The 24,439-nt window shown below is 33.7% G+C and overlaps 2 protein-coding genes across 5 annotated transcripts; one reads left to right on the top strand and one right to left on the bottom strand.

Moving 5' to 3' along the window:
- The first annotated feature begins 13,070 nt into the window (after window positions 1–13,070).
- LOC11434954 (formin-like protein 6) lies at window positions 13,071–18,112 on the top strand. Its single transcript, XM_003611550.4, has 4 exons — window positions 13,071–14,721; window positions 14,838–15,049; window positions 16,515–16,756; window positions 16,844–18,112. Exons 1-4 carry the CDS (start codon window positions 13,244–13,246, stop codon window positions 17,636–17,638), a joined length of 2,727 nt encoding a protein of 908 aa, XP_003611598.1. The 5' UTR covers window positions 13,071–13,243; the 3' UTR covers window positions 17,639–18,112.
- A 1,225-nt stretch (window positions 18,113–19,337) lies between these two features.
- LOC11434953 (BTB/POZ and TAZ domain-containing protein 4) lies at window positions 19,338–24,439 on the bottom strand. 4 transcript variants are annotated; one of them, XM_024784635.2, is made up of 6 exons: window positions 24,282–24,439; window positions 21,516–21,792; window positions 21,005–21,135; window positions 20,267–20,573; window positions 19,846–20,156; window positions 19,338–19,758 (listed from the first exon to the last, which is right to left on the bottom strand). In XM_024784635.2, the coding sequence occupies exons 2-6, from the start codon at window positions 21,771–21,773 to the stop codon at window positions 19,638–19,640; spliced, it is 1,128 nt and encodes a 375-aa protein (XP_024640403.1). In that variant the 5' UTR covers window positions 21,774–21,792; window positions 24,282–24,439; the 3' UTR covers window positions 19,338–19,637. The 4 variants fall into 4 exon arrangements, with proteins under 4 accessions (XP_024640403.1, XP_024640402.1, XP_003611597.2 ...); XM_024784634.2 differs by having other exon boundaries at window positions 21,516–21,787; window positions 24,271–24,437; XM_003611549.4 differs by having other exon boundaries at window positions 24,271–24,436.

The raw sequence follows: 24,439 nt of genomic DNA, 5'->3' as shown, positions 1-24,439 counted from the left end.
TTGTCTCTTTTTTTTTTTTTTGGTAGATAATGCAACTTGTCTTTAATATTTCCATTCTGATGTACTAGCTTGTTATGTAAATTGATTTTTTTTGTCAACTCTGTTCCTCTTAACAGTTTTTTTTTGAACAAGCAGAAAGAATTCAGTTTAGAGACAAATACAAATAAAGTCCGAACAATAACTATTTCAATAAGAGATCTGACTCAGGTGTTATTTTATTGATCGGTGATTCAACATTGCCTTTTTAAATCATTTGAGTATAACCACTTAGTTATGTAAAATAAATAATTGCATGCATACATGCATTTTTGAAAACTAGTGTAACATAGACTTTTTTGAATTACCTTCAATTTTTTGTTAAACCTCTTGACAATTATAAAGTTCGTTTTAGCTCCATGATGATTTGGTAATAGCCTTTATCATAACTGTAGAAAGAACGTATCAACATGCATGTAATCACAACAATCATTGATCACTACTCCTCATTAAGGAATAAACAAACTAGGAAAATTTCCAGCTAATCCTTTTCTTTTAAGAACTCCTTGCTCACATTTTTAAACAAGGAAATCCTTCCTCTTGATATATATTTGATGTTTTCACATCCATTGTTTTTTAGAAACACGTGAAAATGATTAAAAAATTCAGTGGTAATTAACTACCGCCGATTTTCTAGTTATAAGCCAGTCGCAGTTAACTACCGCTGAGATGTTTTTGGTTATTTATGTGTATTTTTTTAGGAAACAATGATGTGAGAAAAGCAATTTTCCTTCCTCTTTCATAGCCTGTTGGCCTTAGGCCCAAGTGGTTGGTTAGATGACCCAAATATTCAAGATTTCTGCTCATTATTCAACTGGATTCACTCATTCCCAAAGTAAATGATCGAAATGCTCCTACGCATGTTGACATGCGCCAGTGCAAATTATAACATAACTTAAGATAAGTAGCGTGACTTAACATGCGCTAGTGTCATTTGTGAGTTATTTGTTGAATGCTTAGTGCAAGTTAACATGCGCTAGTGTACTGTGAAACGTGAGTTAACTCACGTTGCCATTTGCACTAGCGTGAGTTACGTTCATAGCAGACAGCAGAAACTGCAATAAATGCAGTGCAGTAACAGAACTGAAACTTGAAAAGTGTAGAATGACCTGTAATCACGCCACATTCATAACTTAACCCAATTACGTCAGTTTAACAAGATTATCGGATAATACGACATAATCGATCCAAATTACTCAAAAACATCATTTTTCCTCACAATCACGTAATCACACATAAACGGTCCAAATTTCACAAATTCGCCGGTAATTACCCGTAATAATTTAAACACACTTAATGACACGTAAACAATTCAAAATAATTCATTTCATATATTTATATAATATTAGTTACATATTGGCCATAAATATCAAAATTACACAGCCGGCCACCAAAAAAATATGTCGGGGTCTAATACCACCAAAAAATATGACGAACACCGACCGACCCAAAAATGTCATAACCTATCTAACTAGACTAGTGATAGTGCATATTCTTCGTCTTCATCCATGACTTCGATCTCTTGCTTTGGATTTTCAGGAGTGTCCAAATTAATAGGATTGTGCTCATTTGTTGGTTTCTTTGGCGGCATCGGCTCCTTAGACATGAGCTCGTCGAAGGCGGCTTTTCTATCCAAAAACTAAAAAAGCCATTGCTCTGCCACACCAATCTTGTGAGTCATCCACTCCTTAGAAGGAGATGGTAGCGGACAATTTTCTTTCAACTTCACATGAAGAAAATCATCCATTCTTGTGTTTTTTTTCAAAGAAACATTTCAACCTAAACGGACAATTACACTTCCTTGAGCCCGTGCCTTCAAGCTTCGGTTTCTTCCTCGTCTTAGGTGGCTTGTATTCACCACTCCTCACACATTGCATCGTCATGTATGGCACTATAGTACTAGATTTATCTATAGAAATAGTAAATCCCGCCCTACCCGCTTGTCGACGAACCCAACCAAGTAATTCTTCTCGATATTTCCATCTTTCATTTGTTGTAAAAAATGACCCGGTGTTTACTTGAATAACACGAACACCGGTAGGTACCGGTTTAGGCTTCTCTTCAAAGTTACCGGTAGGTACCGGTTTTGCTTGGTTGTGAACTATGTGAGCTTCAACTTGAAAAAGAATTTTCACTTTAAACTTCACATCATTGGTTGGTTTGCCCTCGCCGGAACCTACGCCGGAAGCTTTGTTTTGGCCCAGTTTCGGCTCAACGCCATCCTCCGCCACATTTTCAACCATGCCACTCAATAAAAAAAACAAAGAAAAAATAAATAAGCGACTTGTGCGGCAAGGAAAGCAAATAAAAAAAGTGGCGTAAAATTTCAAATTATGGGCTATTGTCAGTAGCGTGAGTTAACTCACGCTAGTGCTATCTACCTACGCAACTTAAGTCACGTTGCCCTTACAACTAGCGTGAGTTAACTCACGCTGAGCCCTACGCCTACTAAAATGAAAAACGAAACTACCAACAAAACCAGCAAAAATGAATAAGTTTTGATGGTACATTACCTGTTCTTTGATTCTTGATGAGCGTAGAAACCTGTTTTCTGACGATTTGCAATGATTATGAAGATTTTTACCCAAAATTTTGCACTTTTGGAGTTTTTGGAGGTGGAGGGAAAAAAAATGGAGCTTTGTGGTTGTTTGCTGGGTTTTGAACGAAAATAGTATTTAATGCATGTTAACATGCGCTACGTGACTTAATTTATGTTCTCCTTATAACTAGCGCATGTTAACTCACGCTACGCAAGTTAACATGCGTAGAGGCATTTTCGACTTTTACTTTAGGAATGAGCGATAGTGTTTGGGTAATGAGTAGAATTCAATATTCAATTGAACCTGACAAACCAAGAATGCAACTTCTCTTGTGATTGGGGTCCCCCTGGTCAACATCTACCTTACTCACTTCACCATCTTTTTAACGTTAATGTGAGGAATAAATTGACCGTTCAACTCATCTCTATTGCAACTCATATTTGTAATTTTCGTTCAATCATTTTTTTAAGTAATTTTCGTTCAACCATCGTTCATAAATCATACACCCTCCGGTTACTATTATAAGTAAAACTTTGCATTTCAGATACATTCATTTAATGATGTACACAACCTTTATTATAGACCAAATACATCATTTAATGAATGAATTTAAAATACAAAATTTTGCTTATAATAGTGCCCGGAGGGGTAAGTGATTGACAACTTATTTTAGGGACAAAAAAGTAATTTTGTTATTTTTTGAAATTAAAATAGCTAATATTAAGAAAACAATTACAAGAGCAAGGTTTTGGACATTCACCACCCCAAGGTACGAGAGCCTATAATTTTTGCAGCTTGAGCAAGTTCATGAGCTGCATAATTATAAGTTGGCTAAACTACAGTTTTGACCTCTTAAGTTTGCCAATGTTGCGATTTTGACCCCCTAATAAAAAAAATGAATATTTTGCCCCCTATGTTTTAGCCCCTTTGCAAAAGTGACATTTTGGTCAATTTTGACCAAGTCAACGCCTAAGTGGCATGCCACCTGTGTAATTACTAAATTAAAAAAAATAAAAATCCACATAATCATTTTCTAAATTAAATAAATTAAAAAAGAAATTGAAAAATTAAAAAAAAATAGAAAAGATAAAAAAAAAAAAAACCAATAGTTCATCCTCAACTCTTCAACACTCACAAAATTGATCCAAATCCAGATAAATCATCAACACTAAATTTTTTGAAACTATGCTATAACAACTACTGCTACTGTTACAAAGAAGAGAGAAGATGAAGCAACAGTGGCTATGGCGGAAAGTCAAACAAGAAAGGCTCAGCAGAATACATCTACGACGATTTCAAGGCTCATCAAATTTTTTTGGAAGGAATGTTTCATCTCCCTTCTTTCACTATTTCATGGATCTCTCAAAAATCATTCTCCATTTCAAAGATTCTCTCTTTCACATGGAACCTATTCAATCCAACGAATTTCACAATGACCGACAAACCCTAATCCCAAAGCAACAAGAAGATTCAGTAATGGAATATTCAAACGATTCTTTGTTCGATTCCACACATTTAAATTTACACAGGTCCATTTTTTTCTTAGCGTTTACATATCTTCTTCATCTATATCGTGTTCTTCAGCAAAACCATGGATAAAGGGTTTGTGAATCTAAGGGTTTGAATCTAGAGATTTTCTGGGTTTTTTCTTAATCTTCATGATTTGAAAGTTGTGAATCGATAGAGAAGATGATAAGAAGCTGAAAAGAAAAACTGGAATTTACGAGAATTTGAAGCTTTGATGAAAGTGATAAAAGTGGAACGAATCTGAGGGTTCTTTTTTTTTTTTTGGTTACGAGGGTTTGGTTTTTCAATGTAGATGAACCACATTTTTTTTCTTCTTTTTTTCCTTTTCTATTTTTTTTTTATTTTTCAATTTATTTTTTAATTATTTAATTTAGAAAATGATTATGTAGATTTTTAATTTTTTTTAATTCAGTATTTACACATGTGGCATGCCACATAAGCGTTGATTGGGTCAAAATTGACCAAAATGTCACTTTTGCAAAGGGGTTAAAACATAGGGGGCAAAATATTCATTTTTTTTATTAGGGGGCCAAAATTGCAACATTGGCAAACTTAAGGGTCAAAACTGTAGTTTAGCCTTACAAGTTCTACTTAAAGAAGTGGTATTTATTCATGGTCACAATATCAAATGTACAATTCGATACACAACACAAAGAGATTTTAGGAATAAATTATTTTTATGTGTATATCCAAATATTATAAATTTGATCTTGTGACCATAGAAGAATACCTCACAAAAGAAAAATAGAACAATCAATTAAACTAAATGTTCTTCCGCTATATTTCTAACAATTTGTTGAGTATATGCTCGTATTAGGATAAACAATTATTTTGGCCACTAAATATGTGAGAAGATATCATTATAATAAGTGAATGTATCAAAATTGCAAATACATTTCAAATATTTCTATTGATTGCAATTTTAAGGATTGAATTTACTAAAGAAAAATACATTTAAAATCAAAATGGTTAACAATTAAAGATACATTTGAGGGCTAATTTATTTTTGTCAAGTAAGCGTAAAAAGAACGAGGACGAGGACTAAAATAATTAATTAAAGAAACACATAAACATATTCAAGAACAGTAATGTCACACATATTCATGGATCAGAATTAAATAGTTATTTTTGTCCACTAATATGTATTATTGTAGAAAATAACAAATCTTTCGATGTTTGATTTAATCATATAAATATATATTGCTCCACTATATAAAATTTATGGATTCGACACTTCTCCCTACGATCTACTTATAATATTGGCAATACTTGCCACGGACCGAAACCCTTGAGACAGTTAACCACCACTGGAGCATCATTTTCAGTTCCAAATACCTATTTTGCTGAAATTGAGTTGAGAAAGATACCATTTTCCTAGCTTAAGCATCTACATCTGCTTTCAATTGCCTAGCAAAAACAACATGTTTGTCATGATTTCTTGTAACCAATTCAGAGCAGCATCTACATTTGCTTTCAGCCATCCAGCTACGGGCTCAGTCCCGGCAGATTTAAAAAAATATGTAAATGAATGTAAGACAATTTTACACTAACATCAAATTAATATCCAATAATTTCATACAACATTCCAGTTTTGAAAGGATATTTGCCAACTCAAATAATATATATTTATCACAAATGTAAGGCACACAACTTCTATCCAAATAATTTCCTTCAAAAAAAAAAAAACTTCTATCCAAATAATATCTTTCATTTTTTTTCTTCACATATTGACTTGAGTGTATGAGTGTTTATAATTACCACTCTATAGCATTAATCTCAGCGGTAATTGCTCCATCTTAGACAACTCATCTCGATGATATAAAGAGAGTAAAAAATATAAAAAATTTATCTTAAAAGTATATGTCTAATAATATTTATCAAAATAATAAATACACAATTTTTTAATTGGACAACCAACTATTTCTCAAAGACGTTACCGTAGATAAGTTACATAGAGGCTTCATCCATGATGAAATATAGGTCCAACATTCGTTATGGAAAAATTATTATTCGGGATTTCCAAAAGCTTCAGACAAAGAAAGATGTCAAGCATTGTAGGGTTTGGACAAATGGTGCGGGACAGATTCCATGGATTGAGTGTGTAAAGAGCATGGAGAAACCCATAATATGTGATTTTCTTAAGGGTGGATGTTAACATGTCATGCATGGGTCCGCAAGTGACGTCGAAAACCATCCAACAACAACTCAACTCACTATACAACAAAGGTGGTGAATTGGTGTTTTATTCCTCATGAGAGAATCTATTGATATATAAAATATAATTGGAAAGCAATTTGGCAACTATACAGTCATCATCTATAAAACGACCAACATGAATTATATTCCTTCCCACCAAATTAATGCAAACACTAGCTAATGATAAAATCAGATTGATACAACACAGGCAAACACAACGACCTAAGTTTAATCCTAAGGTTTTGGAGTACCTAAAGACAGGCAAACACAGCAACCTAAGTTTAATCCTAAGATTTTGGATTTTGGAGTACCTAAAGACAGGCAAACACAGCAACCTAAGTTTAATCCTAAGATTTGGGAGTACCTACTTTCCTAATTTAAAATCACATAATTGCTCGTTTATACTACAATTTCTTCTAATATGTTACACATTTTTCTACTTCATTATGAATTTAGCATATATTAATTGTTATAAGAGAATAAGGAATAATTTTTTTGAGTTTGTTTTCAAATAAATGACACAGAAGATTTTCTCATAATAATATGGCTACATTAAGGGTAAACTCCAAGCTCATATTTTTTTTATTTTTTTTTTATATATTTTGGACATACTTACAAAACACATCAAAGAGTCAAGACCTAAGATGCAATTTTTTGTAGATTATATAATTCTACTTGGAGATTCGGAGATGAATCAAGTGGGAGGTTTAAATTGAAGACATCTCGTAGAAGTATGACTTTTGCTAATAAAAATAACAAACAAATAGAATGAGATGTAATTCATGAATTCAAACAAAATGAATAGGGCAACTAAATTTTTCTTTTAAAATAAGTTAATTACATCACATTTCACAACTAATATTTAATTCAAAATCTTTCATACCTCCTCTAATCTGATTTAGTACATAGTAGTAATTTGACATAATTTATGACATTGTCAAGAATTCAAACGGGCATAGAAATTATAAATGAGCTTTTCTTTTCTACTACTTCAGTGTCCCCACAAACGGGAGTTACAAACTAACAATGAGTTTAATACTGAATTACTACTTCTTTTACGGTATTTTTTAAATTTATAACTGAATTACTTGTTTATAGATGGAATATCTTTTATCTTTGTGCATCCCCATTATGAAAAGATAAAACGTTTATTTGTACTTTAAAGGAAATTAATAAATGGAAATTCTCCAGTTTTAAAAAGTAAATAACACGTATGTTTAACTAAAGGCAAACCTGAAACCTGTAGAATCTAAGTGGCAAAACGCATAGTTTAGAAGAAAAGCATAACTTTAATCATCCCGTTTTGTGAAAAGAGCATTATTAATGAAGAGTGGACAAAGAGAGGATAACATTGTCTTTGTGTAGTGGAAGGGTCCAAAAGAGAAAAAGGAGTATACAAAAGTGATAAAGCATCAAAATTGGGCGCGTGAGGATGTCCCCTACATAGCATAAGAAAGGTCGGTGAATGAATCAACCTCCTAGCTCGTGAGTGACTAATAAAAATGTGAAAGAAAGCATAAAGAAATCAAGAAGAAGAAGACGTTATGAGTTATGACCCCATGAGTCACTTTTCCTTAAATTATTATTACATGTATGACCCTTATACTTGCTTAATTACGTTGTATTCCGAGTAATGAGGATGGTGCTACATATACGTTACGAGCATTTAGGGATAATAATGCATCGACTATATGCTTTCTTGTCTATTCCGTCGGTGGGATCAAACATACATGCACGATATTATAAAAAGTTTTCTTTCTTTTCCTATTGATTTTCTTCCACAAGTATATAAAACGATATAGGAATTGTAATTTACTATTTGATTGCTAGTAAGAATTTAAGCTATAAGTCTTTGTTAATTATTTGCACAAATATTGGTAGGGGGTGTTTATGGAATCGGGTTGACCCGTAATTTATGAGATAGATGGAGTATTAATTTATTCTTTCAAAAAAAATACTATTAATTTATTATTATATTATTATTATTTTAAATGAAAAAACTTAAGAAATATATGTTTGATATATGTTAAGATTTTTATTTTTTTTATTTTTTTTATATATCTTATAATTTTTTTTGTATATGTTGTACATTCGACAAGCTTTGCGTGCAAAGTATAATTGTGGTATTATGCATATGGATACCCCCCATTATTCAAAGTGGAATATTGCTTCTCATACTTGGCGTGCTATTTGCAAAATATGGCCTTAGAGGTGGATGGAATTGTTAAATGGGTAAATGGAGATGGCCACTCGACTAAATTTTGGAAAGATAATTGGATCTTAAATTGTGATGTGCTTGCCGATAACTTTGCTCATATCGTACCTCACATAGAAGATGATTTTCCGTCTCAAGTTAATGGGGAGAGAATGATTGGAATTGGAGGAAATTAGAACACATCTTGCCCATTTTTATTTGTGATAAAATTGGACATGTCAAAGGGTCATCTAATGAGGAAATTGATTTCCCCTCTTAGCTTCCCTCATCTAATGGGTAATTTAGTTTGAAGTCTACCTACAACCTTGGTGCTAATGGTAATATTTCCTCAAACCCCATCATCCTTTTATATAGAGTTTGGAAATGGAAGGAACCTGGGAGAATCTGATCCACCCTATGCAAAATGGTTCCTGGGAAATTGCTTACCAATGTTGAGCGTTGACATTGAAGAATGTCATCAGATGATATATGCCCGAGATGTTTGTCAACCCGAGAGATGTCTATGCATGTTTTACGGGACCGCAGAGAAGTGCAAGAATTCTGGAACAAAGTTATTAAACCTGATAATTAGAGCATATTTTCTAGCCTCGAAATATATGATCGGCTTGAGTGAAATCTCTCTAGCACTCTGATGCTTAAGTCAATAAGAGCATAATAATGGAGGGGTTAGAGGTTTGAATGAATCGTGTCTTTGGGGACTGTGTAAAGTCCTGTTATATAGAAGTGACATGCATGATTCGTTGTAAGGCACGCGACAGTTATAGAATCATGGAAATTTTATCCGTCGAGCGGAATATGCGGCACGTGGGAGGATAAGTTTACATTCGGTTTGAATGGGGTCACTTGAGGTGTTGCGAGCAATCACTTGCGGGGATGGGGTTTTGTGAGATTAAATGACCCAATGCAGGATTGACTAGTTTGGCTTGGGCTCGTAGTAACTAGGCAAGAGAGCATTTGCACGGTCCAGAACTATATATATATATATATATATATATATATATATATATATATATATATATATAAGGAGAGATCGAATTACACCGATGTGATGTGACACCAATGTTACACCGCTCAATATTGTTTTACTCGATACATATTTTTAAAATTTGACCGTTGGAGAACAAGTTTATATCATATAGATGATTCACATAAATTTTTATAAAAATCTAAAATCATTTGATATGTTATTGACATACACAAAGATTAACGGTGTTCTATAAAAGTGCTTAAATCGTAAAAACCCTAAAAGACACCAACTAATTTTTATGAAAGTGTCTTTCAGCAAGTTATAACTAAAAAGTTGATAATCACACCTTGAAGTGTGGACAAGGTGTCAATTACTAAAAGACATCTTTATGGGTATTTTTTAGCAAAATCTCTCTCTATATATATATATATTTGAACCTCAATTTCTTTTTCCTTTCTCCATATTTAATTTATGTGTGTCATATTTACCATTAAAGAAGTTAGTATAGTAATAATAATATCATCTCTTCTCTATATATGTTTGGACACGTGTTAAGAAAGTTAATACAACAATATCATCTTAAAAATGTTCTTTACAAAAATATTAAAAATGTGGCATTCATTATTTTTATAAAAAAGGTTCATGTTAATGAAAAATCGCGTCTTTTAAAAGGTGACAACTAGGCTACCCATGAAAGAATGATGGGTAATTTATCCCAACCAATACACATTAGCCACATAAGCACATATTCATGAACTATTTTGACCCCACAAATAAATTGTTCATTTTCATTGGTTGGTGGGTAAATTACCCACCATTCTTCAAAGATAATTTAGAAAAAACCTAATAACTAACCACTTTGTGAATACCCGAGACATCCCACTCTTAAAAATTACTCAATTATAATTTCATCTTTTTGGTTACGTATTGAGAGGTGCACTAGTATTATTGTCTGGAGTGAAATTCAGAATTAAAATTGGGTATGCCAAAAGTACTCATTGCTCATGAATACCAAACCTTAATCATCTTCTATGTACAGATAAAGACTTTAATCACCCTTAATAATCCCGTGTTTAGACATCGTGATCAAAGATCCCATCAATATATAATCAATCTATTATTAGTATATATATTTTTTTATACAAAAAAAAAAAAAAAAAGATCTCCATCAATTTACACGCAATCTTTTTGACAAAAAATACATAGCACAAAATTTTAAAACAGAAGCGGGGCCATGTAAAGCACGTAGTTTAGCTACATATTCTAGGTTTGGGTAAAGCAACCCTCTTAGATTTCGAGTACCTTATTTTTATTTTCTTTCTAATATTTACATTTTTAATATTATTCTTATTTTATTAAACATACAAGTGTGTGTTTGTTTCGATTTTAGAAGGGTTAAAATTGATTCTAAAAGAGTATCATTGATTTTGACATGTTTAAATGTTTAATAGTATAATTAATTTTGCTTGTAATTTCACCTCAAGCTAAAATTTGAAACTTTAAACTCTTACAATTGGTTTTATACTTGAATTCATTTTTCAATTCACTTTTATTTAAATATATCAAATCATAAATCATTTTGTTGAACCATTTATACAAAATTAATTTATTCCGAATCTATTTTCACCATTCAATAACCAAACACGTATGTTAACCTTTTGAACTTGGAACTCCCAAGACAAGCATCAAGCAAAGAAAAGATAAAAGGCAAAGGCAATGAACTTATTGGACAGTAGATTCACGCAACATATAACGACCTCAAAGATCGAATTTGTGCCTTGCCTACCTACTTACTAACTGAAATATAAAGGACACCAACGTACACACTACATAATCAATCTCACGCAATTTTTTAATGGCACTGCTTCTACATAACCACCATCTCCCTCATTTATTTATATTCTTACACCTATATATTTTATTTAAATTAAATGAAATAGGTCAATTTGAAAACGAGACACGAAATGCTATCAACAGCACCACGTTTCATTCCCACTAATAGTTTATTTTGTCCGCATATAACTTGCATTCATTTATTACATTCTAACGTGAAACCACAAAATAATATTGACAATGACATCAATTAAAAACATAAAACGAAATTAAAAAATATTCACAATGACATGAATTAAAAACATAAAACAAAGACCTAACAATTTTGTCTCCTTCAAAAAAAAAACACAATTTTGTCCATATACTCAAAAAAGACCGGTAAGATCATCCACAATGATAGGGTCTTATTTAAGACCCGGTACCTAATACGTACCTCGATTGTTGAGAAATTTTTTGGGGGTCTTCTAAGACCCAGAGTCTCAATTAAGACCTTAATGCTTAAGTGGATCCCACATTACTTTTGTTTAAAATAATCAATGTCATTGTACTATTGTTTTTCAATTGCAATTTACCTTTGTTTTTTAATGTTATTGGTGGGTCCTATTTAGATCTTTTGTTGGAAGATATCCATCGTAGTAGTTGAGTGCCTATTAGGTACTATTATTAAAAAGTAATAAAAAACTGATGTGTCAATGTGAGACTCATTTAGACCTCAAAGATCAGGATCTCCATTATGGATGCTCTAAAATCACCATGTATTCAACTTTGTTGTTAATATGATAGTTTTTAATAGATAATTTGTAAATACATTTATTAACTTTATTTAATCTTTACGAGGGATGTTCTGACCTTAATAAACTTTGATTACCTTCTACCAAAAAAAAAAAAAAACTTTGATTACCAATTCACTCTGTTTTCTTCTTCTAAATAAAAAATACCAAAATTGTTAGGCCAGACTAGAGCTGTCAAAACAGGCGGTCCGGTCCTAAACGGGCCGGCCCTAACGGGCTTCGGACTTTAGCGGACCGGACCAAAAAGCCCGGTTGACAAAATGGGCTTGAAATATACTACCCGAGCCCGGCCCTGCACGGGCCGCGGGCTAAACGGGCCGGCCCATATTAAATTTTTTATTTATTTTTTATTTTAAAAAAGTACTATAAAACACTGCTATAATTTTTTTTATAAATAATATTTTTAATATGTTTAAATAATGTCTATCAAAAAAGTAAATTGTAAATATTTTCGTACGAACGTCGTAAACTAAAACGACGAGGAAAATAATTTTAAATAAATTAGATATGTTATGGTTATAGATATTTATATATTCGATCTTTAAAACTATAAATAACGAAATGAATAAATATAATTTTATATTACATTTATATTTGTGTTAATTCATTGAATTTTCACTTTTGTTTTTTACTTTGATAATCAACTAAGTAAATAATTATTTGAAAAATATATATAATTTATATAATTTTTTTTTGTTATGCGGACTAACGGGCTACCCGCGGCCCATTCGGGTACCGGACTTTTAAGGGTCGGGCTAAAAAGCCCTATTAAAATTCGGGCTCAATATTTTAGGCCCAAACCCTATATTTATTCGGGCTAAACGGACCGGCCCGTTTTGACAGCTCTAGGCCAGACATCATGGTCGGAATTCGAACCCCGATGCCTTCACTTATGTGTGTGAGTTTATAATGGATTTACGATTTCGTCTATCTAAAAAAAAGTAAAAGAGAAAATATAAATACAAATTGTGATGACGGAATCTGTCGGAAGAGCAAATCAGAGCATCTAGATCTTACAGCCGAAAGAAGTTTCCTCTTTTTTCTCTCTCTCTATTATTTCCCGCTGAGGAATTCACGGAAGAACAAATTCAACCAAATTCAGACATGAATTTTGCAAAACAATTCATCAAAATTCACCATGAAACCTCATAATTCAAGCTTCAACATCATCATTACCATCATCTTCATCTTCTTCTTCTCATCACTATCTGTTAACACTGCAAAACGTTTCAATGAATCCGATCATCATCACACAAGAAGAATTCTCCATCAACCATTATTCCCAGCGAGTTCAGCACCACCACCATCACCAACCACCGTTACACCACCACCACCACAACCTTCCTCCGACAACATTCCATTCTTCCATGAATATCCAGACGCACCACCGTCGAATCAGAATCAAGCAGCACCGTTAACTTCTAACGCCACAACAGCGAATCCAACGGCAACACAACCTGCAAAAGGAACAAAGAAAGTAGCAATAGCAATCTCCGTTGGAATCGTAACGTTAGGAATGTTGTCGGCGTTAGCTTTCTTTTTATACAAACACAGAGCAAAAAACGCCGCGGATACACAGAAGCTAGTGAGTACTACCACACAGAGGAACAATTCTCTTCAAGATTCATCGAATTCATCTGCTCCGGTAGTAGCTTCGAATTTTCTCTACATTGGAACTGTGGAACCTTCGAGAAGGTCAACGACGGTCAACGATCAGAATCAAACGGAGAAGCCTAACCGTTCACCGTATCATAAACTGAATTCCGTTAAGCGATCCGATCGGTATCGTCCGAGTCCGGAGTTACAGCCAATGCCGCCGTTGAGTAAACCTCCGAACGGAAACATTCCGCCGGCGATGTCGTCGGAAGAAGATTCCGATGAAGAAAGTAACGAAACAGCGTTCCATTCGCCGCAGAATTCTTCAGTAAGTCAGGAAGATGGATTTTACACGCCGTATTCAGTTTCACGGCAGAGTTCTCTCAGTAACGGTAGTCCGGCGAAGAAAGAGAGTAATTCGACGGTTACGCCGCTTCCTAAATCGAAGAGAACTTCACCGAAATCGAAATCTGCTCTTTCTGCTTCTTCTCCGGATATTCGACACGTCATCATTCCTTCTATCAAACAAACACCACTGCCGCAACGTCAGCAATCGGAGAAACAGTTAACCTCCTCCGGTGGAATAGGACATTCAAGAAAACCGAAATTCTCAGCACCACCACCACCGCCGAATTTGGTTCATCTTCAATCAACAACTAATACAGTTTCACACGTGTCTAAAACTTCACTTAACCATCCTCCGCCACCACCTCCACCTCCGCCACCTCCGCCACCGCTGATGACACGAAAATCAGTATCGCCGACACAGGCGGTGTCTGCATCTATAAGTAGATTAAGTGAAGGACCTGGTTCTGTTGGTAGTGTAACAAAAGGTTCAGAACCAGTTTCAGATCACGTTGATGAGAGTTTGAATTTGAGATCTTCTTCCGAGAGGCTTGTTGAAGAAGCTAATGAAACGGAAGGTGGAAAACCGAAGTTGAAAGCATTGCATTGGGACAAAGTTCGTGCAACTTCTGATCGTGCTACTGTGTGGGACCAAATAAAATCAAGCTCGTTTCAGTGAGTATAAATTGAATATTTAATCCTCTATATATCATTTTTGGGATTGTAGTTGTGGTAGTTGAAGTACAATTCTGAATTAATATTACTTACGTGTTATTTTTTGTTTTTAATAGATTAAATGAAGATATGATGGAGTCTTTGTTTGGTTGCAACAATGGAACAAATTCTGCTCCAAAACCAAAAGAGCAAGGTGTTAGAAAATCAGTTCTTCCTTCTGTTGATCATGAGAACAAGGTGTTAGATCCTAAAAAGTCACAAAATATAGCTATACTGTTAAGGGCACTGAATGTGACAAGAGATGAAGTTTCTGAAGCTCTTTTGGATGGTAAGTTGTTACTTCATTCTTTTCCCTCTTTGGGAGTTTATACTTATTTGCATGATAGATAACAAAACTTTCAAATCACATTTTCTAATTTTGGTAAAGCATACAAATTGGGGTATTTATGGTGCATTCATCTACACTTTACATATGCATAGATTTTGTGTTAACCCTCCCGATCTTAGGGAAAAGAGACCCTGGTAATATGAAATTTAACACACAAAAAAGTAAGTAAAGACAGACGAATAGTTGTTTCACCGCGCATATGCATAGATTTAACTTTTGAAATAATTAACAATCAATCCAGTTCATGTATATGATATAGAAAATGTTGTGTAGGAAGGGCATTAGGTATTAGTCATAGAGAACCATGGCTCAACAATTTAAAAACAAAAAGTCTTCATCACTACATGTGTGATTCAGTATGGAAATGTCTAAATCAGAATCATGCCACGTGCATCATTATGTTATTTTAAGAGGGGTGCAAATTTAGGTATTCTTGTATGGGAATTTCAAATGTGGTAAAAACCAAATCCAAGTCCAGCTCATACAATGTACTTGAGAAGAAAGAATAAAACAAGGACATCTTAACTAATGAACATCTTTAACTTACAAGTTATTTTTGTCTTCTTTAACCGAAGAATTTTTGTCATTAAACTAGATACTGCAGTTGCCACCAAAATTAACTAACCTATGTTCCTTAACAACTTAGGTTTGGCTTTTTGCTCTAGGGGTTGTGCTTTCTCTAAAAGCAAAAGCAATAGCAACCTAGTTTAGTGAGAGCCGTGATCACAGATGATATATCCAAATCATCATCTATGCATTCTCCAAATTCTAATCCAAAAGATGGACTATTTTATCATTTCTCTCACTGCACAATATTTCATTTTTATCTTTTTATTTACTCAAATTATAGAAGTACTAATCTCTAATTCCTTGATTTTTATATCAGCTGAGGAGTAGTAAAACTCTGTCCTAACTTCCTTTACAGTCTACTGGTTGTTGGCCATTATTCCCAAAATTAAAAAGTAAATAAACTTTAAATTGTGTGGATGTCTAAATATATAGTAACTTTGTTGCATATTTATTATATATATTCATTCAAATTCTTAACAGATGAACCACATTACTTGTGTGCCTCCACCTCAAATGACAGTTAATTGCAAGGCAGAAATATCTAAAAGTGCTTCATCTATATTAAGGCTTTCTATCACATTCAAGTCTAACTGACTCGGGGAGAATTATTTATTCGTATATTGTATGCTTGAAATCACTAAACATTAAACACATTGTTTTTTCCAGCTTGTATTATTAATCTACTAAGTCAGTAATAATTTCTAAAATATGTGAAATATCAGAAGAGTTATTTACAGAAAATGATGTCCTTGAACCAATTGCTTATTTGCATCCTATGTTTTCATTTTGCCAACATAATTGATTCATGGGGGTGGTTTTATTTTTAATGGAACAGGGAGTCCTGAAGGTTTGGGTGCTGAGCTATTGGAAACCCTAGTAAAGATGGCTCCTACTAAAGAGGAAGAGATAAAATTGAAAAACTATGACGGAGATCTCTCGAAACTTGGATCTGCTGAAAGATTTCTTAAAGCAGTGCTTGATATACCTTTTGCATTCAAAAGAGTTGAAGCTATGCTATATAGGGCCAACTTTGATTCTGAAATCAACTACCTCAAGAAGTCTTTCCAAACCCTTGAGGTATGGCTATCTTTCAACTCCTTGTTATCTTTGATCTCTTGATGTCTTTTGACACTAACCTAAGAGTTGTAAATATCTATCTGCCAGGCAGCAAGTGAGGAATTAAGGAATAGCCGGTTATTCTTCAAACTCCTTGAAGCTGTTCTCAGAACAGGAAACAGAATGAATGTTGGCACTAATCGAGGTGACGCTAAAGCTTTCAAACTCGACACACTCCTGAAACTCGCAGATATAAAGGGAACAGATGGAAAGACCACATTACTGCACTTTGTGGTCCAAGAAATCATTAGGTCAGAAGGTGCAGAAACTGCATCTACAAACGGAAGTATACCCAACCAAATGGACTCCAAATTTAACGAGGAAGAGTTTAAGAAGAACGGATTGCATGTTGTGGCTGGTCTCAGTAAAGACCTTGGTAATGTCAAAAAAGCAGCAGGAATGGACTCAGATGTCTTAAGCAGCTACGTCACAAAGCTTGAAACGGGGCTTGAAAAAGTGCGATCAGTTTTGCAATATGAGAAGCCAGATATGAGAGGCAATTTCTTCAACTCCACAACGCTCTTTTTGAAATACGCAGAAGACGAAATTGTGAGGATTAAGTCTCATGAAAGAGAGGCTTTATTCCTTGTGAAAGAAGTTACTGAATACTTTCATGGGAATGCAGCAAAGGAAGAAGCACACCCTTTAAGAATTTTCATGATTGTGAGAGATTTTCTAAACATTTTGGATTTGGTTTGCAAAGAAGTGGGAAGGATGCATGATAGAATTGTTGGTGGTGCTTCAAGATCATTCAGAATAGCTTCAAATGCCCCATTACCTGTTCTTAACAGATACAATGGGAGACAAGATAGAAGCTCGGATGAGGAAAGCTCATCCCCTTAGTATTGTGAATACAAAAAAGAAACATAGCCTCTCAAAATAACAGTGAAAGTAAATGAATGTTTTTGCAAATTTGAACTCTCGTTGGGTTTAATCTCATTTCATTAGTAGCAAAAGTGAAGGACAACCTTCATTGAGATCAAACAGCAAAAACGTTAAATGCATGTTCATGATGAGGAAGAGAAAGTGAACATGCAGTTGAAACAATTCCTGGTTCACTCAAATGGGCTACAAAGATTCATGTCAATGCCATTGTCCTCATTCAAATGGGAGGTATAGGAGATGCATCATTTTGTTTCTTCCACTAAAATACGTATGCTATAGTCAAACTAGGTTCTATTAGATCAGAGACATAGTTCCACACATTTTAATGATGTGAATGTTTTGGTTTACGTAAGAGGCTCTAAATGTAATTTTTTTAAAGTCAAATATTGATAATAAATAGCTGTTTTGCAGCCATTTCTTTATCTGTACCTACATTTTAATGTTTATACCAGTACATTAGAATCTTCGAAAATAATATTGATACATTATATTTCGCATTTAATTTTCTTTTTATCTTTTTTTTTTTTTTTCGGAAAGCAAAAAGAACATTTCAATCAACAAAATAAATCCACAAGCATAAGTTGTGTATACATGAGAAGTTACAAATAGTCCATCCCCTATTGTACACCCAAAATACATCTAAACAGGAAATAAACTTATGAAAAAACACCAAATAAAATATCAATTAAAGATCCCAAGAGTCAAAAACAGTATTGCTCCAAAATTGCTCCCCTATGGTAAGAATTTTGGAGCAAGTTTTCAGCTACAAAAGCAAGGACCTTACGAAAATTGTTATGACTTCCCCTTTTGGGGTAATCTACTTACCCTTTTGGATCAAACACACCATCCAATTTTCAACTACTACTACAGCTTACCATAGTAATAATTACTATGATAGACTATATGTCAGACCAAAGCTTTGAATTTTTTTTATAAGGTCGGAGTTAGGCCTTGTATTTTTCAGCTACATACAACTTACCAAAGAATTATTACCATATTAAATATTAATTCAAACATGTGATACATTCCTTGTTCCAGTGTGCTTCAGAACAAACAGCCCCCCCTTCTATTTCCAAGTACTGGACCAGCTTTCAACCTTTAATTCCACCCTCAATAATTGTATCAACGAGACTATCAATTCCTTGCACTGCTGATCCAAGGAAAACAACAAAAAGGGTTTCAAAAGTGAACATTACAAAGGAAAAGTAAAGGTACTTGTGTTGAATAAAGAAAGTCATTGATTCTTTAGTAGAGAACTAGCTGTAAATCACCACTGAGTTGCCTTGCTAGTCGCTCCTTTTTATCTTTTCTGAATTGCTCCTTTATAAAGAAAATCAAATTCGTCACGACTGGACCCAACTGTCATTCATATTGATATATCCATTGCTCTTTTAATCATTAATTAGTTATACATTTATATACAATATTACTGAAGAAAGGATCTTAAGATGAGGAACAGGACCTTAAGAGAGGTTTCTGATTTCTAGAGAATGAAATCACTTGCATTCTATATTTCTATGCATTCAGGTTCTACTCTTTTAGCCATTGGCAATTCACATGCGCACTATGTGCAATTTACCTTAAATTCGGTATCAGAAAAACATAAGGATGCATTTGTAAAAACAGTGCATGAAACTTACCAGTAAATCAGAATAAATTGAATGATAATCATTGTCTTGTTTAAAATTGAAATATCCAATAAAGCACCAAAATCAATCTTCAATATATTGATTTGGCCATATAGTTCATTTAAAAGCAACGGTCGAAAGAACAAAATAAATAAATGTTGGAAGAAAGTGATACTCTGCTACATATATTTTACAATAAAGTAGAGAGGAGCAACACTTCATCCTTGAGGGCCATTTCTTACTATAATAATACATAAACTTTACAATTTCATCATGTTTTTATCTCAACTGCTGTAATCTAATAGTTCTATATCCCCGGAAAAAGATTGTCATTGTGGCCGAAAGCATGGTGCAATCCCAATTCCTCTTGTTTTCAAGATCTTTTCAACCAAAATTGTCCATCTAATTTCGTCTTTCTTGCTTTGTTTTGATATTCTCTGCTTAAAGTTCCTGAAATGAAAAGATTTGTTACAATTCACCTGAATGATTGAGCTGAATTAAGTACAACCATAGTTAGAAAACACGTAATATTGTTACCTGCACAAAGGAACTCTACAGAAATCCGGATCAGCACACAGTCGAGAATGCAGCTCCAACAGTTGCCACATCCTTTTGCAATGACCACAACCCCCCGGGACTCTCAATTTGCAACCAGCAAAATGACGAACAAGCAATTCTAGCCCTTTGCAGGATGTATACCTACACGGCTGGTTTGCTTTGAAGTCTTTATCATGCGGGCCAATAGTTCGACAACCATCTCTACATATATGAACAAGAGCTTCCATTGCATCATATAATTGCAAATAGACCTCTCTTTCATTCATTTTTCTGATCCTCTCCTTCTTACTCTGATCAATCAATTCATTCAAAAGTAGTTAGACAATGGCCTAATTATCTATTATTGTGTAAAATAATACAATAAAATAAAATAAATTAAGGTGCAAAGACAGAGCCTTACATTTTCTTCATCAATCATTGATTCCAGAATTTCCTTTTCTAGAACCGGGTGACTCTGCTTCATTGCTTTCCATCCTTCTGACTCCGAAACAGTTCTGAAGTTTTTTAGTATTTTACGGTGACAAATGAGACTGAGCCGCGGAGCATCACACAGTAATGCAAGTTGAAATACATCAACTAGATTATCCATTGTGAGTAAACCCAATTCTAGCTTCTGTTCACATTCTCGTTTCAAGTGAGGGACCGCATATACATGAGACAGCACCAACAAATGTAGGACAAATTCCTTCATTTCTTCTTTCTCGTAACTGAAAAAAGGCACAAAATTTCAGCACATTTATATGATGCAAAATGCATTTCAGCCACAGCGACTATGATGCATTCAAAAAAGGACAGTAGTAACTCTGTAACCTTGATCGGCTATGTTGATCTCCTCCCCCACCCCCCAAACAAAACTCAAATTTTTTTATTTTTTTTTTCCATTCGTTTCAATTTAACAGTTCTACTACCGAAATTGATCTACTCAGTTTTGTTGGTGTGGAACTCTCCACTACCGTACCGATTGAAATTTCTTAAAATTTGCATATCGGCAATGAATGGATGTATTTGCATATAAAAATCAAGCAATGACATGTAATTTGAGCAAATATAATTCCAGAGAATATTATCAAGCCTAGCCCTACGGTCAAGGAGACAAACATTCTGATGATTTTGAGGTTTATAAAGGGATCAAACATACCAGGAAGAGTACAAATATCGAATAAAAACTCGTACTGCATCATGTGGAACCCCAAAGATTGAGATCGATCGCCACCGATTGGAACGATTTGCTTGCTTCAGCATGCCTTTCAATACAGGAGAAGCCACCGCCTGTTCATATAGTATAAAGTGAGTGATATTCACAACAGTTGAATTCAAGATTAATACATAAAGATCACTCACATTAATGTTTAATGACAAAATATCAGTATTTCATGATGAGAGTAGATCATACAACAACAGTATCATACTAAGCTTGTCTAGTTATCTTTTCATTAATCAACTCTTAAGCAGTGACATCTGTAGCCTTAAAATTGATTAATTGCATAACTATATCTGCTGAGCCTATGAAAACTTTAAGCCTACTACTAATTCGTTCAAAGAAATATGAGCGCAGTTTATTGAAAAACACATTTTGACAATGAAATTTTGATGTACCTAGCCAGTAGCACCCGTGCATATACAAAATCAAGTGGGATGAATGAACTTACAATAATGTTAGAATGAGCATAAATAATGCCACCGTTATCAGTATTAATGCAAACATCGGCTTTATACCCTTCATTGAAAAGACGCTCCCACAGATCTCTTGTTGCAGAAGAGACACAGCTGCTTCGCCCTCTCGGTGATAAATTATTCATCGCCGCATACTCGCAAGGATAACCGGTTGCTGCTGATCGAGGCGAAGGAGGTGGTATCGGAATGAATTTCTTAGCATTCCGGAGTGATTTTCCATCCATGTTAGCCATCAGCTTATGCTTCACTGCTCTGCATAAACACATAAATCATCAAATCTTTTGTTTTAGTTATATAAATAGATAAGGATAAAGATCTTTTTTTTTATTCTGACAACGGCTGAAATTAAGGAAAAAAAAACTGGCAACTGTTGAATGAAAAGAATTAAAAATTATTATAATATCCCAAGTTTCAAATATTTTCCTTTTATTGTATGATTAGGATAAGCCATTACACATAGATTTGGATAAGATTGGTAAATTTCCTTATATATTAATACATCATTGTCATCAAATAATCATGATATATTTCAACTCTTGGGCTTTTGTTTTTCTTTTTTCGGTACCATGCTATTGGTACGATACTTCCACCACAGTTTACCGGTGACAAATCGTAGTCAGAGAACCTATGGAGCACACAAGGTGGGTTGAGTTCTCCCCTTCCAACCAAATTTTCTCTATATGCAAGAAAGTAGTCATGATCGAACCCTTGACCACTTGCTTAACGCACCCAAGTCCCTTACCACTTGAACCAATCCAGTGTTGGTAATATCAACTCTTTCTATATGTATTTTTTTTTGTGGTGGCCAAGGTTAGAACCCCGGACATTGCATATATTATGCATTGTCCCTACCAACTGAGCTAAGCTCACGAGGACCTCTTTCTATATGTATAACAATATTGACTCTATTTGTAATTATAAAAAATTGAGTCTATTTTTGAAAGTAATAAATACACATCACTACACTAAAATGGCAACTCACATATGAAGATTCTTAAATAATAGATTAATTTCTATGCACAATATAAAATTATTCTATGTATGGATCTAATCAAATTACACCAACGATCAATTTCGTCATGTCTATTCCTAAAATATCTCCACAAATATCTAAAAGGTGAGATGTGATTGGATGCATGTAAAAAAAAAAATTACACTAACCATGTATACAAATCGTAATGGAAATCATTCAATTAAATGTCATATAATATGTGGATAATTTCCTTCTATTATGTGATTAAGATAAGCAATATTATGATCGCCAAAAAAAAGTAAAGATAAGCTATATTACAAGTAGGTTTGGATAAAATTTACCACTTCCCCGTAAGTTACAATTAAAAATTTATTTCTACATGATATGAACGGAAAATACCTCTATAAAAATACATACCTTAAATTGAGTCTTCCTTTTATAGAAGAACGTGGGATACTTATATTTGCTTTTATATTTCAATGTGGGATTCTTATTCTTATTTTATTTCAATGGTACGTTAAAGAAAATGTGGCAAATCTACATGGACTCCACATGACATCACTGCACATCTCCAGAGCTAAATTGACAATTGTTTTGTTCAGTAAAAGTCGAAGAACTCTCTTTTCCCAAATCTTAAAGCCAAGGTAAATTCTATGCTTTACCATACAAAACTATAACATGCAGCAGTTTCATCCTGGAGACGTGGCATTGTTGTTGAGTACACATGGATTGGATTGGCACATTTTCAATGAACATGTTGTATCATGTTGTCTCACGGGTAAGCTTACATAAGGACTATTTTGATTGACATGTACAATTTCAGGGTGGAAATTGCTACTTGGACAAAGTTAGGAATGAATTCAACTGATGTTTTACAATTTCAGAGACAAAATTGCCTATTTACTCAAAATCTGAAACAAATGTATGGTAGGAGTCGCAAATACAAAACAGAGAAACAAAACACAAAGAAAGGGAAATTTTCATTTTTAAGTTGAGATCCCTTCATACATGTTTGTTGCAAGACAACGATATCAAACATTTTTTTTTTTTTTTTTTTCATAAGGGAACTGGGAAACAATTGCTGGATGACCCCAATTTTTTCATAAAATTATACATTGCACATACTCCGAGTCAGTTGGTTGGGGAGAAATATCATGTCAACAACTCAATCAACTACCTAGAAACTATTGATCACCAAGAAAAACAACGACAAAATCTTCAATGAATTTATATCATTGATTGCGTGTTTGGATTGACACCGAGTTTGGCAGAATTTTGAGAGAAGCTACATTTTAGAGCTTCAATAGAATCACCGTGTCATCGTGATTCGTGATTGTGCCAGACACACATGCCTAACTCACCGCTGATCCAAACATACAGTAACGTAAATATCTAATATCATGCCAAAGTCTTCTATGCTCAAACATAAGTATCATCATTAATTCCATGTAAATCTCAACATGAAGTTTGATTTTGATTATCCATTTGCATGGTCATAATTCAAGAGACTCAATGAATTAAACTTCTAATTAATTAAATTAATCAATATTTTAAATAATCAGAATTTGCTATGAACCAAATCAAGATTCTACAAAAACCATAAACCAGAGAATCAACGAATTAATCATTCATCAACAACAATATATCTAATTTAATCAATTTATTTATATCAAAATCTCAATAACAAAACACCTTGCATTAAGAGAAAGAAATCTTAATTGAAATGGAAATGATAAGATAAAGATAAATGTGAATACCTTAATCTAACCTTGAAAGAAATATTCCTTGAATTGAAAGTTTGGAAGTTAGATTGAGAAATGAGAAATGAGAAAAGAAGAGAGGAATCCCAGGGGGGTTTGTGAATTACTTCTTCTCTTTCTGTTTGAAGAGATTTCTACGGAAAGATATATAAATAAATAAAAATAA

Source organism: Medicago truncatula, chromosome 5 (genome assembly GCF_003473485.1).
Source record: "Medicago truncatula cultivar Jemalong A17 chromosome 5, MtrunA17r5.0-ANR, whole genome shotgun sequence".
In the NCBI taxonomy this organism is placed as follows: domain Eukaryota; kingdom Viridiplantae; phylum Streptophyta; class Magnoliopsida; order Fabales; family Fabaceae; genus Medicago; species Medicago truncatula.
Note: the sequence above shows the minus strand (reverse complement) of the source record. Positions and strands in the feature narration are given on the sequence as shown.

What these genes read in the sequence shown, in the direction of transcription:
- LOC11434954 (XM_003611550.4), top strand. Translation starts at nt 13,244, where the DNA reads ATGAAACCTCATAATTCAAGCTTCAACATCATCATTACCATCATCTTC. An exon ending in ATAAAATCAAGCTCGTTTCA is followed by an intron (nt 14,722 to 14,837) that starts GTGAGTATAAAT and finishes TGTTTTTAATAG; the next exon opens with ATTAAATGAAGATATGATGG. An exon ending in TTCTGAAGCTCTTTTGGATG is followed by an intron (nt 15,050 to 16,514) that starts GTAAGTTGTTAC and finishes TTAATGGAACAG; the next exon opens with GGAGTCCTGAAGGTTTGGGT.
- LOC11434953 (XM_024784635.2), bottom strand. Translation starts at nt 21,773, where the DNA reads ATGGCTAACATGGATGGAAAATCACTCCGGAATGCTAAGAAATTCATT. An exon ending in CGATATTTGTACTCTTCCTG is followed by an intron (nt 20,574 to 21,004) that starts GTATGTTTGATC and finishes GCCTTTTTTCAG; the next exon opens with TTACGAGAAAGAAGAAATGA. An exon ending in CAATGATTGATGAAGAAAAT is followed by an intron (nt 20,157 to 20,266) that starts GTAAGGCTCTGT and finishes TTGATTGATCAG; the next exon opens with AGTAAGAAGGAGAGGATCAG.